This window comes from Pseudophryne corroboree, chromosome 4 (assembly GCF_028390025.1).
Source record: "Pseudophryne corroboree isolate aPseCor3 chromosome 4, aPseCor3.hap2, whole genome shotgun sequence".
Classification (NCBI taxonomy): domain Eukaryota; kingdom Metazoa; phylum Chordata; class Amphibia; order Anura; family Myobatrachidae; genus Pseudophryne; species Pseudophryne corroboree.
In genome coordinates this window covers 505,885,006-505,902,780 of record NC_086447.1, presented here as the reverse complement: position 1 = coordinate 505,902,780, position 17,775 = coordinate 505,885,006, and the positions used below count along the sequence as shown (strand labels likewise).

At 45.2% G+C, this 17,775-nt stretch overlaps 1 protein-coding gene across 1 annotated transcript in view; it reads left to right on the top strand.

Annotated features, from left to right (window-relative positions):
* The window catches only part of LOC134910939 (amine sulfotransferase-like), a 146,644-nt gene that overhangs the window by 73,782 nt on the left and 55,087 nt on the right, over positions 1-17,775 (top strand). The window contains exon 4 of the mRNA XM_063919331.1: positions 16,047-16,227. Within this exon, the coding sequence (XP_063775401.1) occupies positions 16,047-16,227 (181 nt within the window). The remainder of the gene's footprint in view (positions 1-16,046; positions 16,228-17,775) is intronic.

Genomic DNA, 17,775 nt, shown 5'->3' with positions numbered 1-17,775 from the left:
AGGTTTGCTGTGTCTGTCAGCGTAGTGTCCAGAGCATGGAGGCACTACCAGGAGACAGGCCAGTACATCAGGAGACGTGGAGGAGGCCGTAGGAGGGCAACAACCCAGTAGCAGGACCGCTACCTCCGCCTTTGTGCAAGGAGGAACAGGAGGAGCACTGCCAGAGCCCTGCAAAATGACCTCCAGCAAGCCACAAATGTGCATGTGTCTACTCAAACGATCAGAAACAGACTCCATGAGGGTGGTATGAGGGCCAGACGTCCACAGGTGGGGGTTGTGCTTACAGCCCAACACCGTGCAGGATGTTTGGCATTTGCCAGAGAACACCAAGATTGGCAAATTCGCCACTGGCGCCCTGTGCTCTTCACAGATGAAAGCAGGTTCTCACTGAGCACATGTGAAAGACGTGACAGAGTCTGGAGACGCCAAGGAGAATGTTCTGCTGCCTGCAACATCCTCCAGCATGACCGGTTTGGCAGTGGGTCAGTAATGGTGTGGGGTGGCATTTCTTTGGGGGGCCGCACAGCCCTCCATGTGCTCGCCAGAGGTAGCCTGACTGCCATTAGGTACCGAGATGAGATCATCTGACCCCTTGTGAGACCATATGCTGGTGCGGTTGGCCCGGGGTTCCTCCTAATGCAAGACAATGCTAGACCTCATGTGGCTGGAGTGTGTCAGCAGTTCCTGCAAGATGAAGGCATTGATGCTATGGACTGGCCCGCCCGTTCCCCAGACCTGAATCCAATTGAGCACATCTGGGACATCATGTCTCGCTCCATCCACCAACGCCACGTTGCACCACAGACTGTCCAGGAGTTGGCGGATGCTTTAGTCCAGGTCTGGGAGGAGATCCCTCAGGAGACCATCTGCCACCTCATCAGAAGCATACCCAGGTGTTGTAGGGAGGTCATACAGGCACGTGGAGGCCACACACACTACTGAACCTCATTTTGACTTGTTTTAAGGTCGTTACATGAAAGTTGGATCAGCTTGTAGTGTGTTTTTCCACTTTAATTTTGAGTGTAACTCCAAATCCAGACCTCCATGGGTTAATAAATTTGATTTCCATTGATAATTTTTGTGTGATTTTGTTGTCAGCACATTCAACTATGTAAAGAACAAAGTATTTAATAAGAATATTTCATTAATTCAGATCTAGGATCTGTTATTTTAGTGTTCCCTTTATTTTTTTGAGCAGTATGTGTGTGTGTGTGTGTGTGTGTGTGTATATATATATATATATATACGTACACCAGACCGCAAATTTTATCACTCCAAAAAAATACATGCAGACAGCAAGTGACTATTACTCCAAAAACATTTCAACTAAAAGTAGGCATTTAAGCCATTCGGCATTAAAGTTTTCATATTGAATACCCACTTCATCTCAGTCTTAGAAATCCTATTATCTAGATCCCTATTTTTCCAGTTATTGGTCACTTGTTGTATTGCCTAAAAGTCTCTTTACAGACATGATACAGAGTGAGTTATAAGACCGTTTTTAATATTTTAAATATGTTCTGATAAATGTATTTTCAGGGGCGTAGCCAGAACTTTTGTGTGCCCCATAGCAACTCCGTAGGAGTTGTTCATTCATACCCCAAAATAGTGCCCTAGTTAATTTTCTGAACCATAGTAGTGCCTTAGTTAATATTATGCCCAATAGTAGTGCTCTACATTATTTTATAAACCATCACAGTGCCCCTAGATCATATTATGTAATATTGTAGGGCTGCCAGTGCACATTATGCAACACAGTACCATACCCTCCAACTGTACCATTTTAATAGGTACAGTACCTTTTTTTATGGTCTGTACCGATTTTTGTCTCTCCAAACCTCCATTGAAAGTATAGGAAAAGGGATCACGCCCCTTTCCTAATTTGTACCGATTTTTATGTGTAAAATGTTGGAGGGTATGCAGTACCCCCAATTCACATTATTACATGCAGTGCCCCCAGTTCATATCATGCCACATTACAGTGCCCCACTTCATATTCTATAACATTATAATGCCTTCCAGCTCATTTTATACCACATTACAATGAGCAGGTCCAGGGGCATTACTAGTTATAATCTAAGCACTAATGCTAAAGTGTATCACCCTATGTATCACCCATTTCTGAAAAATGTATATAAAATACATGTAACTTTGAAAGGGAAGGAGGTTCCCTCTCAGCTCTGGGCCCCATAGCAGTTGCACTCCCTGCACCTATGGTAGCTATGCTCTTTTGTATTTTTAAAGGCCTACTGGTTTTTCCAATATAAATGAAACCGCATTCGCACTTCAGGGCATATACTAATTTTTTGGAATCACAAGTTAAAATTGATTATTTTGATATGTTACATCTATTGTGTCTATAGAAACCAAAGAATGAATAATAATCAGTGCGCTTCCAATAGGCAGCTAATGAACGTAAATATCACACAGAGGTAACTCTCATGTGTACCTCCACCAAGAGAAAAAATCTCAAGCAAACTGCAAACAAAATGTGATAATACATACAAGCGCCCATATAAGGGACAAACTGTAGTGTGGAATTCCTCCAGGTAATTTTCGATGTTATACAACAAAGAAAAAAAGGTGCATATAGTGATGAACCGTTTAAAAATTTAATAAACAATCACATAAAACATGAAACAATCAATAACAAGGTATCCAGGGTTCATATGCAATCACATGAAACATTCAATGCAAGGTATCCAGGGTTCATAAAATCCAAAGTGCGTAATTACAGCAGCAAATAAGAACTGTCTCACGGCAGTTCTAAAAGCATGAGGATTAGTTTCCCACGGCAACTGCAGCTGTAGCTTCCTCTCACGTCTGGGCTGTTTTCAAACGCACCTGGAGTCCCCTGGAGTCCCCTTTGGATAAAATATCCAACGCGTTTCACTTTCTACCCTTTTGCGGGTCTTTGTCAAGGCATCAAGCAGAATAACAACGTCCTTTCCTGTTCTCCTTTTTAAATAAACCGCTACCAATGGATGTGAGGCGGGCGCAGGTGGCTCCTATACATGTAATTGCCTACGAGTCCCATGAGCCTCATCCGCGCCCCGCCGTCACTTCCTGTCCTCCATTTCCGGTAATCTTTTTCTATCCCCTTCTCGTTCGTGCCCAAATATCCGTCGCCTGCCGGATGTTGATGTGTAAGTCCGTAACCATGGCGACGCGGTTCTGCACACTTCCTATACTAGCGGAGATGTCATTACAGCAGAGTCCTCCGTAATGAATCCTCTTAGTGCAGTGATTCAAGCAGGCATATCATAGAAGGGGAATATTGAAACAAGGTTATGACAATATAATGGAATGATTAAAATTATCGGTACAAATGAATAAAAATATCAAAAGTGCATAGCTTATATTTGAAAAGTGCATAGTGCAATATTGAGCTATGTGCAATAACCACCATTAGCAAAGAAGCACCATCCAGTGAGGCCAATATAAGCAAAATAGAGTAAGAATGTGAAATTTTATAGGAACCATTTAATTTCAAACTCTAAATTGAGCCCCCCCGGTTGTAAAGTGCCTAATTCGTAAATCTGCTTCATTTCAGCCTTAGCCAGCTGGGTCGAGAGATCTCTCTGTCTCCAGTGGCCCTTAATCCATTGTAGGCCTAGAAACCTTTTTATTGCAGAGGTAGATTTCTGGTGACATTTGGAAAAATGGTCTGATAAAGCATGAGTGGCTAAGCCGTTTTTTATATTGCGCAGGTGCTCGCTTATACGGACCTTTAGGGGTCGTGAGGTCCTCCCGATGTAAAAAAGCCCACATGTACACTCTATGGCATACACCACATTTTTTGTGTTGCAGGTAATAAATTCTGCCACTTGAAATTTCTTCTTATTGATGGTAATTTCATTGGTCTTATTATTTCCATCGCCTTTTATGGTGCGGCACCCCATACACATGCCGCAGCGAAAAAAGCCCTTGGATTTAATGGTGGGCATGGACTTTATTGGGGGCAACGCACCTCTAACTAAAGCACTCCCTAGATTGGGGGCCCTTCTATAAATACATTTGGGTTTATTGGGGAGTTTGTCCCCCATAATGGGGTCTCTTTTCAGGGCCACTGGAGACAGAGAGATCTCTCGACCCAGCTGGCTAAGGCTAAAATGAAGCAGATTTACGAATTAGGCACTTTACAACCGGGGGGGCTCAATTTAGAGTTTGAAATTAAATGGTTCCTATAAAATTCCACATTCTTACTCTATTTTGCTTATATTGGCCTCACTGGATGGTGCTTCTTTGTTAATGGTGGTTATTGCACATAGATCAATATTGCACTATGCACTTTTCAAATATAAGCTTTGCACTTTTGATATTTTTATTCATTTGTACCGATAATTTTAATCATTCCATTATATTGTCATAACCTTGTTTCAATATTCCCCTTCTATGATATGCCTGCTTGAATCACTGCACTAAGCGGATTCATTACGGAGGACTCTGCTGTAATGACATCTCCGCTAGTATAGGAAGTGTGCAGAACCGCGTCGCCATGGTTACGGACTTACACATCAACATCCGGCAGGCGACGGATATTTGGGCACGAACGAGAAGGGGATAGAAAAAGATTACCGGAAGTGGAGGACAGGAAGTGACGGCGGGGCGCGGATGAGGCTCATGGGACTCGTAGGCAATTACATGTATAGGAGCCACCTGCGCCCGCCTCACATCCATTGGTAGCGGTTTATTTAAAAAGGAGGACAGGAAAGGACGTTGTTATTCTGCTCGATGCCTTGACAAAGACCCGCAAAAGGGTAGAAACGCGTTGGTTATTTTATCCAAAGGGGACTCCAGGTGCGTTTGAAAACAGCCCAGACGTGAGAGGAAGCTACAGCTGCAGTTGCCGTGGGAAACTAATCCTCATGCTTTTAGAACTGCCGTGAGACAGTTCTTATTTGCTGCTGGTAATTACGCACTTTGGATTTTATGAACCCTGGATACCTTGCATTGAATGTTTCATGTGATTGCATATGAACCCTGGATACCTTGTTATTGATTGTTTCATGTTTTATGTGATTGTTTATTAAATTTTTAAACGGTACATCACTATATGCACCTTTTTTTCTTTGTTGTATACCATCGAAAATTACCTGGAGGAATTCCACACTACAGTTTGTCCCTTATATGGGCGCTTGTATGTATTATCACATCTATTGTGTCTAGCCTGCAGTACCTCTGTGCTGCCAGAGGTGCTATTGTTCTGTGTCTGGCCTGTGCAATGTTGGTGACAGCTTTGCTATTAGGGTTGCCCTCTCTCCCTGATTTCCTGGATTCTCCAGGATTTGGTGGCTACCCTCCAGGAGGCATTTCCCTTCACCCGGATTCCTGGATTCTCCAGGAATAAGGGGACCCTGGGAGCACCAGCAGTGCTCCTTGGCAGCCGAGGAACTCAGTGAACTATTATTATTATTATTATTATTATTACATTTTATTTATAGGGCGCAACAAGTGTTTTGCAGCGCCGTACAAAGGACAGTACAGGGAGACAAAACTTAGCAGTAAATAAATAACAAAAATGGAGTGCAGGTAACAAAGAGCACCACAATTCTCAAAACATAATACAGCTTAGATGTAAGTAGCGAAGGAGTAATCATTGTACTACTTGGGGCTGGCGGCCATAGATAGAGATGAGCCTTTACCAGCAGGAGAAAAAGCAGGTAAAGATGGTCGCTGAGTGAAATGTGTCAAGAAGAGGGCTTAGACAAGAGGAAAGAGGGCCCTGCTCTGAAGAGCTAACAATCTAGTGGGGAGGGGCAACAGACAGATGACATGAGGTGCAAGCAAGCAGGTAGAAGCCTGATGGTGGTATGTGAGCAAAGCAGAGATGTCCAAGGCATGGGGCAGGGGGATGGAGGAGCAGCCTAAGGACTAGGTTATGCATTGGAGGGGTACGCTTTGATAAATAGGTGGGTTTTCAGTGCCCGTTTGAAGCTTTGCAAGGTCGGGGAGAGTCTAATGGAGCGGGGGAGTGCATTCCACTGAAGGGGTGCAGCACGGGCAAAATCCTGAACTCGTGCATGGGAAGCAGTGACCAAGGCAGAGGAGAGGCGACGGTCATCAGCCGACCGTAGTGGGCGGGAGGGAGTATGAAGGGAGAGGAGGTTGGAGATGTAGGGAGCAGTGGAATTAGAGATGGCCTTGTATGTGAGGGTGAGGAGTTTGAAGAGGATTCTGTAGGGGAATGGGAGCCAGTGTAGATTTTGTCGAAGGGGAGTGGCAGAAGTGGAGCGGCGGGAGAGGAAGATGAGCCTAGCTGCGGAGTTGAGGACAGATTGAAGGGGAGCGATGTGGGAGCAAGTGAGGCCAGTGAGGAGCACATTGCAGTAGTCGAGTCGTGAGATGACCAGTGAGTGGATGATAAGTTTAGTTGCACTCTGGGAGAGAAATGGCCTGATGCGAGCAATGTTGCGTAGCTGGAACCGAAAAGATTGCGCCAGAGCTTGGATGTAGGGTGCAAAGGAGAGGGAGGAGTCAAGAGTGACACCCAGGCAGCGGAGTTGGGGAACGGGGGAGATGATAGTGTTGTCAACAGTGATAGAGATATTTGTAGGGGGTGTTGCTCTGGCTGGGGGAAAGATAATAAGTTCAGTCTTATCCATGTTTAGCTTCAGAGTGCACTCAGACATCCAGGAGGAGATGGCAGAGAGGCAGCTGGAGACCTGAGAGAGGACAGAGGGGGACAGATCAGGAGAGGAGAGGTAGAGTTGTGTGTCATCAGCATAGAGGTGGTATTGAAGTTCAAAGGAGTTAATGAGCGCACCCAGGGAAGAGGTGTAGAGGGAGAACAGAAGGGGGCCTAGGAAAGAACCCTGAGGGACACCAACAGGAAGGATGGAAGGGTGTGAGGTGGTTCCGGAGGCAGACACAAAGAAGGACTGGACAGTGAGGTATGAGGTAAACCAGTCAAGGACGGTGCTAGAGAGGCCAACATTTTGGAGTGTGCGGAGGAGGAGAGGGTGATCCACGGTGTCAAAGGCAGCAGAGAGGTCCAGAAGGATGAGCAAAGACAAGTGGCCCTTGGATTTGGCCGAAAGCAGGTCACTGGTGACTTTCACCAGTGACCTGCTTTATATAGATACAACTACAGTGACTGTCTCATGAGATGATGACATCAAATCCTGCGAGACTGTGCCGAAGCTGCCGTGATGCTGTCATTGGCAGCTCTTCTTCTGCGTTTCCCCGGGCTGCGGTGGTGAAGTAACACCGGCCCGGCTCATGTTAGAAGAGCAACAAGAGCTGACAGGCATGTCACACATATATTTATAATATAATGAGCATGCATAAAACAAATAGAGGCTCAAATTATATATAGATATAGATATATGTATATTTTTTAATCACTAGCAGACACCTTTTAGTTGTGCATTTATTTGTTTAACCTGTTGAAGCTTGATATTGATTAGGTTGCAACACTTACACTTCCATGGTTCTTCCCTCTTTCACACAATCTAGTTTTAAGGCACCAAATGCCTGTCATTTATCCAAGTGGCAACTATTATAGTCCTATTTATATAGATACACTGTTTCATTTAGATTGTTTGTACGTAAAATATTTAATAAATATGGTACATCATTTTATTTATATGAACATTGATCGGTGCCGCGGGGGGTTGGGATTGAGAGGGGGGGGGATCTCCAGTAATTGACTATGCATGTGGTTGCAACCCTACTTGCTGTGTGCCGCTTGTGAGCTCCTGTGAAGTCTTTCCTAATCAGTGCAGTTTAACATCTCCTTCACCCACTGGAATCAGTGCAGTTTAACATCTCCTTCACCCACAGGATCCATCAGTTCCAGTCCAAAAACTTTGACATCAGTTCCAGAAACTGATTCACAAAACACAACATGACAACTGCAGCATAACCTTAACTGCAGTCTAATTCTAACTAGAGATGTGCGGTTGGCACTTTTTGTGTTTTGGTTCTAATTCCACTTTTGTGTTTTGGTTTTGGCAAAACCACCCTTTCATGTTTTGGTTTTGGTTTTGGATCTGGATGATTTTTGAAAAAAACATAAAAACGGCTAAAATCACAGAATTTGGGGGTAATTTTGCTCCCACGGTATTATTAACCTCAATAACATTAATTTACACTCATTTCCAGTCTATTCTGAACACCTCACAATATTGTTTTTAGGCCAAATGGTTGCACCAAGGTTGCTGGATGACTAAGCTAAGCGACACAAGTGGACAACACAAACACCTGGCCCATCCAGGAGTGGCACTGCAGTGGCAGACAGGAGGGCAGATATAAAAAAAAGGCCCCAAACAGCACCTCATGCAAAGATGTAGAAGAGGTGGAATAAGGTAGCTGTATGACTAAGCCAAGCGACAAAAACAATTGGCCCATCTAGGAGTGGCACTGCAGTGGCAGACAGGAGGGCAGATATCCCAAAAAAAGGCCCCAAACAGCACATGATGCAAAGAAGAAAAAGAGGTGCACCGAGGTTGCTGTATGACTAAGCTAAGCGACACAACCACCTGGCCCATCTAGTAGTAGTGGCTGAATGTCAAAAGTGGGCTGCAATTGTTCGGTCCACTGACAGCATCTCCTGCACGCCCCTGTAATTTTTCAAAAATTTTGCAATTGGTGGACTTATACAGCAGTACCCCAGGACTAATACAGAAGTACCCCTGGACTCATATGGCAGTGTCAGACAGGATGGCACTTTTCAAAAACTAGGCCCCAAACAGCACCTCATGCAAACATATCGAAGAGGTGCTATGAGGTAGCTGTATGACTAAACCAAGCAACACAAACAATTGCCACTGGAATTATACGTCCAAATCACTGGAATTGAAAGTCAAAACCACTGGAATTAAATGGCAATATCACTGGAATTAAATGGCAATATCACTGGAATTATATGGCAAATTCACTGGAATTATACGTCCAAATCACTGGAATTATACGGCAAATTCACTGGAATTAAACGGCAATATCACTAGAATTGAACGGCCAAATCACTGGAATTAAATGGCAGTACCACTGGACATATACGGAAGTGTCAGACAGGATGGCACTTTAAAAAAAAAATAGTCCCAAAACAGCACATGATGATAAGAAGAAAAAGAGGTGAAAGATGAATTGTCCTTGGGCCCTCCCACCCACCCTTACGTTGTATAAACAAGCCATGCACACTTTAACAAACCAATCATTTCAGCGACAGGGTCTGCCACATGACTGTGGCTGAAATGACTGGTTGGTTTGGGCCCCCACCAAAAAAGAAGTAATCAAACTCTCCATGCACAAACTGGATCTACAGAGGCAAGATGTCAACCTCATCCTCCGATTCCTCACCCCTTTCACTGTGTACATCCTCCTCCTCAGTGCCATAATTAGGCATTTTAGCGCTGTGTGCCAGAAACGGCATTGGGCCCCCTCTTATGTAAAACAAGGGCAGTGCACGCCGTAGTCACGCTCCAAAAATATAGGGGCATGGCTTCATGGGGAAGGGGTGTGACCACAAAATAATACCAATTCATACTTCGGTGCACAGTAGCTTTTCACAAATTTTCACAACTGCGCCTGTGTGAAGATGTTATGGGTGTGATGTGAAAAAAACAAAAGTGGAGAACAGCAATCTGAATAATGATATTTAATAAACTAACATAAGATGATATGAACTGAATTCATAAAAAATAATAATAAAAGATAAAAATGAAAAACTTATACAAAAATAGTCTCTATTGTTTAAGATACATTCGGTGCACAGTAGTCTACATTATTCAAATTACGCTGCACAGTAGCGCCACTACACAAAGTAGAGCCCCTTTTACACATTACGGCAGACAGTCCCCCTTTTTACACATTGTGGCAGACAGCATCCCCCTTTTTACACATTACGGCAGACAGCATCCCCTTTTTACACATTACGGCAGACAGCGTCCCCTTTTTACACATTACGGCAGACAGCGTCCCCCTTTTTACACATTACGACAGACAGCGTCCCCTTTTTACACATTACGGCAGACAGCGCCCCCCTTTTTACATAGTACGGCAGACAGGACAGAAAGATAGAGCGATAGATATACAGAGACAGACAGACAGATACAGTAGATACTTACCATCTCTCCCCGCTGGCTCAGGCAGTCAGGCTCCTCGGTGCAGGCTTCATGCAGCAGATCCCGGGCAGGGGAGAAGGAGGAGCAGGGAGGGGGACTAGAGCCGCAGCAGCGCTATGTAATTGGTAGCGGCGCCGCTGCAGCTGTTCCTATCCTTCTGCATTGGCTGCCCACCGTCGCTATGAATGCTGAGATGAGGGAAGCGCATGCCAGCATTCACAGCAGCACCGGCCAGTCAAAGCGGATGGAGAGGGACAGCTGCAGCGGCGCGCTACCAATTACATAACGCTGCTGCAGCTCCAATCCCCCTCCCTCCTCCTCCTCCCCTGCCTCCAGAGCTGCTTCTCTCCTCTTCTCCTCCGGCGCGGCGCACACAGCACAGGCGGCTTGTAATGAGTCAATTTGACTCATTACATGCCGCTGACATAGAATGCTGGTCGATGCGCCCTCAGGGCGACTGCGCTTTGTGCCAGGCACACCTGGCACACACATAGTTATGGCTCTGCTCCTCCTCACACAGTATTAATTCATCCCCACTGGAATCCACCATCACGGGTCCCTGTGTACTTTCTGGAGGCAATTGCTGGTAAAGGTCTTTCCAGAGGAATTTATAATTCATTTTGATGAAAATCATCTCCACATTTTGTGGAAGAAACCTCCTACGCCGATCGCTGACAAGGTTACCGGATGCACTAAACACTCTTTCAGAGTACACACTGGAGGAGGGGCAACTTAGGTCAAATAAAGCCAGTTTCTTCAAGGGCATCCAAATTGCCTCTTTTTCCGAACAGTATACATACGGACTGTCTGACATGCCTACATGGATGCTATCACTCATATAATCCTCTACCATTCTTTCAAAGATGACAGAATCATATGCAGTGACAGTAGACATGTCAATAATCATTGGCAGGTCCTTCAGTCCGGACCAGATGTCAGCTTTCGCTCCTGACTGCCCACCGCCAGTGGGTGGGCTAGGAAATCTTATCCTTTTCCTCGCAGCCCCAGTGGCGTGAAAAATTGAAGGAGGAGCTGTTGACGGGCCACGCTCTGCTTGAGTTGACAATTTACTCACCAGCAGGTCTTTGCACCTCTGCACACTTGTGTCTGCCGGAAAGAGAGATACAATGTAGGCTTTAAAACTAGGATCAAGTATGGTGGCCAAAATGTAGTGCTCTGATTTCAACAGATTGACCACCCGTGAATCCTGGCAAATCGAATGAAGGGCTCCATCCACAAGTCCCACATACTTTACGGAATCGCTCTGTCTTAGCTCCTCCTTCAATTTCTCCAGCTGCTTCTGCAAAAGCCTGATGAGGGGAATGACCTGACTCAAGCTGGCAGTGTGACACTGACTTGACGTGTGGCAAGTGTGAAGGGTTGGAGAACCTTGCACAAGATGAAAATCATTCTCCACTGCACTTGAGTCAGGTGCATCCCCCCTCTTTTGCCTATATTGTAGGTGGATGTACAGGCTTGAATGGCCTTCTGCCGCTCCTCCATCCTCTGAAGCATATAGAGTGTTGAATTCCACCTCATTACCACCTCTTGCTTCAGGTGATGGCAGGTCAGGTTCAGGCGTGTTTGATGGCGCTCCAGTTTTCGGCACGCGGTGGCTGAATGCCGAAAGTGGCCCAAAATTTTTTGGGCCATCGACAGCATCTCCTGCACTCCCCTGTCATTTTTAAAAAAATTCTGCACCACCAAATTAATTGTATGTGCAAAACATAGAACGTGCTGGAATTTGCCCAGATGTAATGCACGCACAATATTGGTGGCATTGTCCAATATCACAAATCCCCAGGAGAGTCTAATTGGGGTAAGCCATTCTGCGATGATGTTCCTCAGTTTCCATAAGAGGTTGTCAGCGGTGTGCCTCTTACGCAAAGTGGTGATACAAAGCGTAGCCTGCCTAGGAACGAGTTGGCGTTTGCGAGATGCTGCTACTGGTGCCGCTGCTGTTGTTGCTGCAGGAGGCCATACATCTACTCAGTGGGCTGTCACAGTCATATAGTCCTTAGTCTGCCCTGTTCCACTTGTCCACATGTCCGTGGTTAAGTGGACAGTGGGTACAACTGCATTTTGTAGGACACTGAGGACACATTTTCTGATGTCTCTGTACATTCTCGGTATTGCCTACTTAAAGAAGTGGAATCTAGATGGGATTTGATACCGGGGATACAGTACGTCAAACAATTCTCTAAGTCCCACTGAACTAATGGCGGAGCAGAGTATACCACTGTGACTGCCTGGTCACTGGAATGATTGATGGCTGATTCACAGGACACTACCACTGGTCTGATGAAGGACAACACAGCAAGACTGTAAGGGACTTGTTGTTATTATTATTATATGGCAGCACTGGACATATGGCAGCAGAGTATACCACTGTGACTGCCTGGTCACTGGAATGACTGATGGCTGATTCACAGGACACTACCACTGGTCTGATGAAGGACAACACAGCAAGACTGTAAGGGACTTGTTGTTATTATTATTATATGGCAGCACTGGACATATGGCAGCAGAGTATACCACTGTGACTGCCTGGTCACTGGAATGACTGATGGCTGATTCACAGGACACTACCACTGGACTGATGAAGGACAACACAGCAAGACTGTAAGGGACTTGTTGTTATTATTATTATTATATGGCAGCACTGGACATATGGCAGCAGAGTATACCACTGTGACTGCCTGGTCACTGGAATGACTGATGGCTGATGCACAGGACACTACCACTGGACTAATTCAGGACAACACAGCAACACTGTAAGGGACTTGTTATTATTATACGGCAGCACTGGACATATGGCAGCAGAGTATACCACTGTGACTGCCTGGTCACTGGAATGACTGATGGCTGATGCACAGGACACTACCACTGGTCTGATGCAGGACAACACAGCAACACTGTAAGGGACTTATTATTATACGGCAGCACTGTACATATGGCAGCAGAGTATACCACTGTGACTGCCTGGTCACTGGAAAGATTGATGGCTGATTCACAGGACACTACCACTGGTCTGATGAAGGACAACACAGCAAGACTGTAAGGGACTTGTTGTTATTATTATTATATGGCAGCACTGGACATATGGCAGCAGAGTATACCACTGTGACTGCCTGGTCACTGGAATGACTGATGGCTGATGCACAGGACACTACCACTGGACTGATGAAGGACAACACAGCAAGACTGTAAGGGACTTGTTGTTATTATTATTATATGGCAGCACTGGACATATGGCAGCAGAGTATACCACTGTGACTGCCTGGTCACTGGAATGACTGATGGCTGATGCACAGGACACTACCACTGGACTAATGCAGGACAACACAGCAACACTGTAAGGGACTTGTTATTATTATACGGCAGCACTGGACATATGGCAGCAAAGTATACCACTGTGACTGCCTGGTCACTGGAATGACTGATGGCTGATTCACAGGACACTACCACTGGACTGATGAAGGACAACACAGCAAGACTGTAAGGGACTTGTTGTTATTATTATTATATGGCAGCACTGGACATATGGCAGCAGAGTATACCACTGTGACTGCCTGGTCACTGGAATGACTGATGGCTGATGCACAGGACACTACCACTGGACTAATGCAGGACAACACAGCAACACTGTAAGGGACTTGTTATTATTATACGGCAGCACTGGACATATGGCAGCAAAGTATACCACTGTGACTGCCTGGTCACTGGAATGACTGATGGCTGATGCACAGGACACTACCACTGGTCTGATGCAGGACAACACAGCAACACTGTAAGGGACTTATTATTATACGGCAGCACTGTACATATGGCAGCAGAGTATACCACTGTGACTGCCTGGTCACTGGAATGACTGATGGCTGATGCACAGGACACTACCACTGGACTGATGCAGCACAATACATCACCACTGAACTGATGCAGCACAACACAGCAGCAATGGACATATGGTAGCAAGAGGACACATCCACTGTGACTGCCTGGTCACTGGAATGACTGATGGCTGATGCACAGGACCCTACCACTGGACTGATGCAGCACAATACACCACCACTGAACTGATGCAGCACAACACAGAAGCAATGGACATATGGCAGCAAGAGGACACAACCACTGTGACTGGACAAATACAGCACAAGACACGGACACTGAGAGAACAGAGACACGTCCTCTCTCTACACTCTCCAATGCCCGAGTGAAAATGGCAGGGACGCGCGGCTCCTTATATGGAATCCAAACCCCGCAAGAATTCCGACAGCGGGATGATGATGTTTTGCCTCGTTCTGGTTTCCGAGTCAGGAGGGAAAACCAGAGCCTGACTCGGATCCGGGCTCGAATGGTGAAGTCCGGTACGCTTTGGTTCTCTGAGAACCGAACCCACTCATCCCTAATTCTAACCCTGCCCTAACCGCAACCTAATCATACCTTAACACTACGTAAAGTCTAACCCTCACTATACCATAACTACAGCCTAACCCTAATCACTATCCCTACCCTAACACTAAATTTATGTGCTAACATTCTGGTTATCAATGAAATTATGAACATGTTGACATCATGAATGTCAATATTCTAAATGTTAACATGAAGACTATGGGCCTAATTCTGAGTTGATCGCAGCAGCAAATTTGTTAGCAGTTGGGCAAAACCATGTGCACTGCAGGGGGGACAGATATAACATGTGCAGAGAGAGTTAGATTTGGGTGTGGTGTGTTCAAACTGAAATCTAAATTGCAGTGTAAAAATAAAGCAGCCAGTATTTACACTGCACAGAAACGAAATAACCCACCCAAATCTAACTCTCTCTGCAAATGTTATATCTGCCCCCCCTGCAGTGCACATGGTTTTGCCCAATTGCTAACAAACTTGCTGCTGCGATCAACTCAGAATTACCCCCAATATTGCCTCCAGTGCTCTACATTTCAAAGATACAGTTACTGAACATTATTAATACATCATAAGTATAACATGTAAGTGACTTACCTTTTTAGTGGAAGAATATGATCAGACTGAGGCTGTGTTGATGTCTGGATAATTGGTGGCCATTTTCTGCTGGAGATGAAGCTGTGTGAGGGAGGGGGGATAGGGAGTGCTGTGCAGATTGGGAGGAGAAGTTGCTAATGTTTATGGGATTTATAGCAGTTAGGGAAGAGACAGCAAGAAAAGATAACCAGTATGTGGGGGAAGGGTTGCTCAGGGATGCCACTGATGTGGGGAAGTTTGGTGCTGTCAGTGGAGAGAGAACAAGAAAGGGGAACCAGTGAAGGGAGGGGTGCCATGGATAGGGGAGCAGGAAAGGGTGTCTGAGTGTGGCGAGGAAGGAAAAGAAGAGGTTGGGGAGTACTAGGAAAGAGGCCACAGTGCCCAGACTACCTCTGCCACCAAATAAATTAAATATGAGGAGGAGGGATGAGGGTGGGGTCGGGTTTGCATCATGGAAAGGGGGTGGTGGTGTTTGGAATAGGGCAGGTCACTCAGGATACAGTGTACCCTAGTGCTCCGATTGTCTCTGCCATTGACCAAATTGAATATGAAAGGGGGGACTGCTTTGCCAGAGTCGGTGAGCTTTTGCTTTTAATAGTGTTTACTTTTAAGGGGGGTACACATGAGAGATCTGTGCTTAATTTCTAAGCAATCTGACTAGATTGCTTAGAAATTAAGCATGGATCTCTCCGCATGTATGCCCCATTGCGATAGCGATGCGCGGCCGCGCACGTCGGTACTAGATTGGCCTGCATGTAGGCAAAATCTAACACATTGCTCATTTCACCGCTGTGTGAAGTGAGAGTCCCCCCCCCGACCCACCCCCTCGCTCAGCACACATCGCGCTGTGTGCTGAGCGGTCTGTGCTAGATGGCTCCCCGTGTGTACCCCCATTTAGTCTCCAAGCATCTAATTTTGTTTTAGTTTTTTTTTAAGCAGAAAGCCTTTTAATCAAATATAAATAAATCATTGTTCTAGGATCTACGATCTGCTGTTCTGAAAATATGCCAATTTGTGGACGTGAAGCTTGATGACCAAGCAGTAAACAGAATTGTGGAGAAAACAACATTTAAGAACATGAAACAAGATCCACTAGCTAATTATACATTTATTTCAAAGGAAATTCTAGACTACAGTAAAGGAGATTTTCTTCGTAAAGGTGAAGTATAAATGAGACAAGAGATTAATAGACAGTATTAACATATTTAGTTTATTCTATTATTGGATTTGACGTATATATTTAGAATGATATGTAAATATCCTTAGCCAGCATGTGTGGTATACATCTACAGGTACTGGGTTTAAGTCTTCGTTTTTGTCAGAAAATTGACAGATAAAACTGGAAAACAGAATCATCAAATCCCTCTCTCTTACATAAACATTTATTTCCTTACTAATTGTAATTTGTTATCCATTATACTGTAGCCTATTAAGAGCATAAAGAGGCTATATTGAGATTTAGTAATTAAGTAGAAATATTTAGGCATTTATAGGATGAACAAAATAATTACAGTCAGAAGAAGTGATATTTTAAAAATGAGCAATTCGCTATCCAATAAAATGCAAAATGTAGGATCTGGGTGCTATGGGTCTAATTAATGTTTGTACGCAATGCAGATGTTCATGCAGCTAAGAGACTATCGGCAGACTGCGCATGTGCCGCAATCGCACTGTGCATGCACAAACGGTGAGATTTTATACGCAGAGTATTTGACAGAGAGGCATCATTTAGAGCAGTGATGGCTAACCTTGACACTCCAGCTGTTGTTGAACTACACATCCCAGCATGCCCTGCTACAGTTTTGCTATTTGGCCATGTTAAAACTGATGCAGGGCATGCTGGGATGTGTAGTTCAACAACAGCTGGAGTGTCAAGGTTAGCCATCACTGATTTAGAGGATGTAATGGGGAGTGGCAGTAAAAATGCAGGTGTGTCTTGGCTATTTTAGGGGCATGTATCTGCCTTCAGCTGTGATCATGTATGCAGAGAAATATGTCTGCAGCATTGCAAGTGCAGCGGCCAGTCTGCGTGACCATAGACACACTCCAGGAGTCGATGTTTCTGTTGGGGCCGCGTATGTGTTTACTAGAGATGAGCGGGTTCGGTTTCTCTGAATCCGAACCCGCCCGAACTTCATGGTTTTTTTCACAGGTCCGAGCAGACTCGGATCCTCCCGCCTTGCTCGGTTAACCCGAGCGCGCCCGAACGTCATCATGACGCTGTCGGATTCTCGCGAGACTCGGATTCTATATAAGGAGCCGCGCGTCGCCGCCATTTTCACACGTGCATTGAGATTGATAGGGAGAGGACGTGGCTGGCGTCCTCTCCATTTAGATTAGAAGAGAGAGAGAGAGAGAGAGATTGACCTGATTTACTGGAGCTTAGGAGTACTGTAGAAGTGTAGAGAGTGCAGAGTTTACTAGTGACTGACCACAGTGACCACCAGACAGTGCAGTTTTATTTAATATATCCGTTCTCTGCCTGAAAAAAACGATACACACAGTGACTCAGTCACATACCATATCTGTGTGCACTGCTCAGCCCAGTGTGCTGCATCATCTATGTATATATATCTGACTGTGCTCAGCTCACACAGCTTATAATTGTTATAGGTTATAGCAGGAGCCAGGAGTACATATTATATTAAAATTAAACAGTGCACACTTTTGCTGCAGGAGTGCCACTGCCAGTGTGACTGACCAGTGA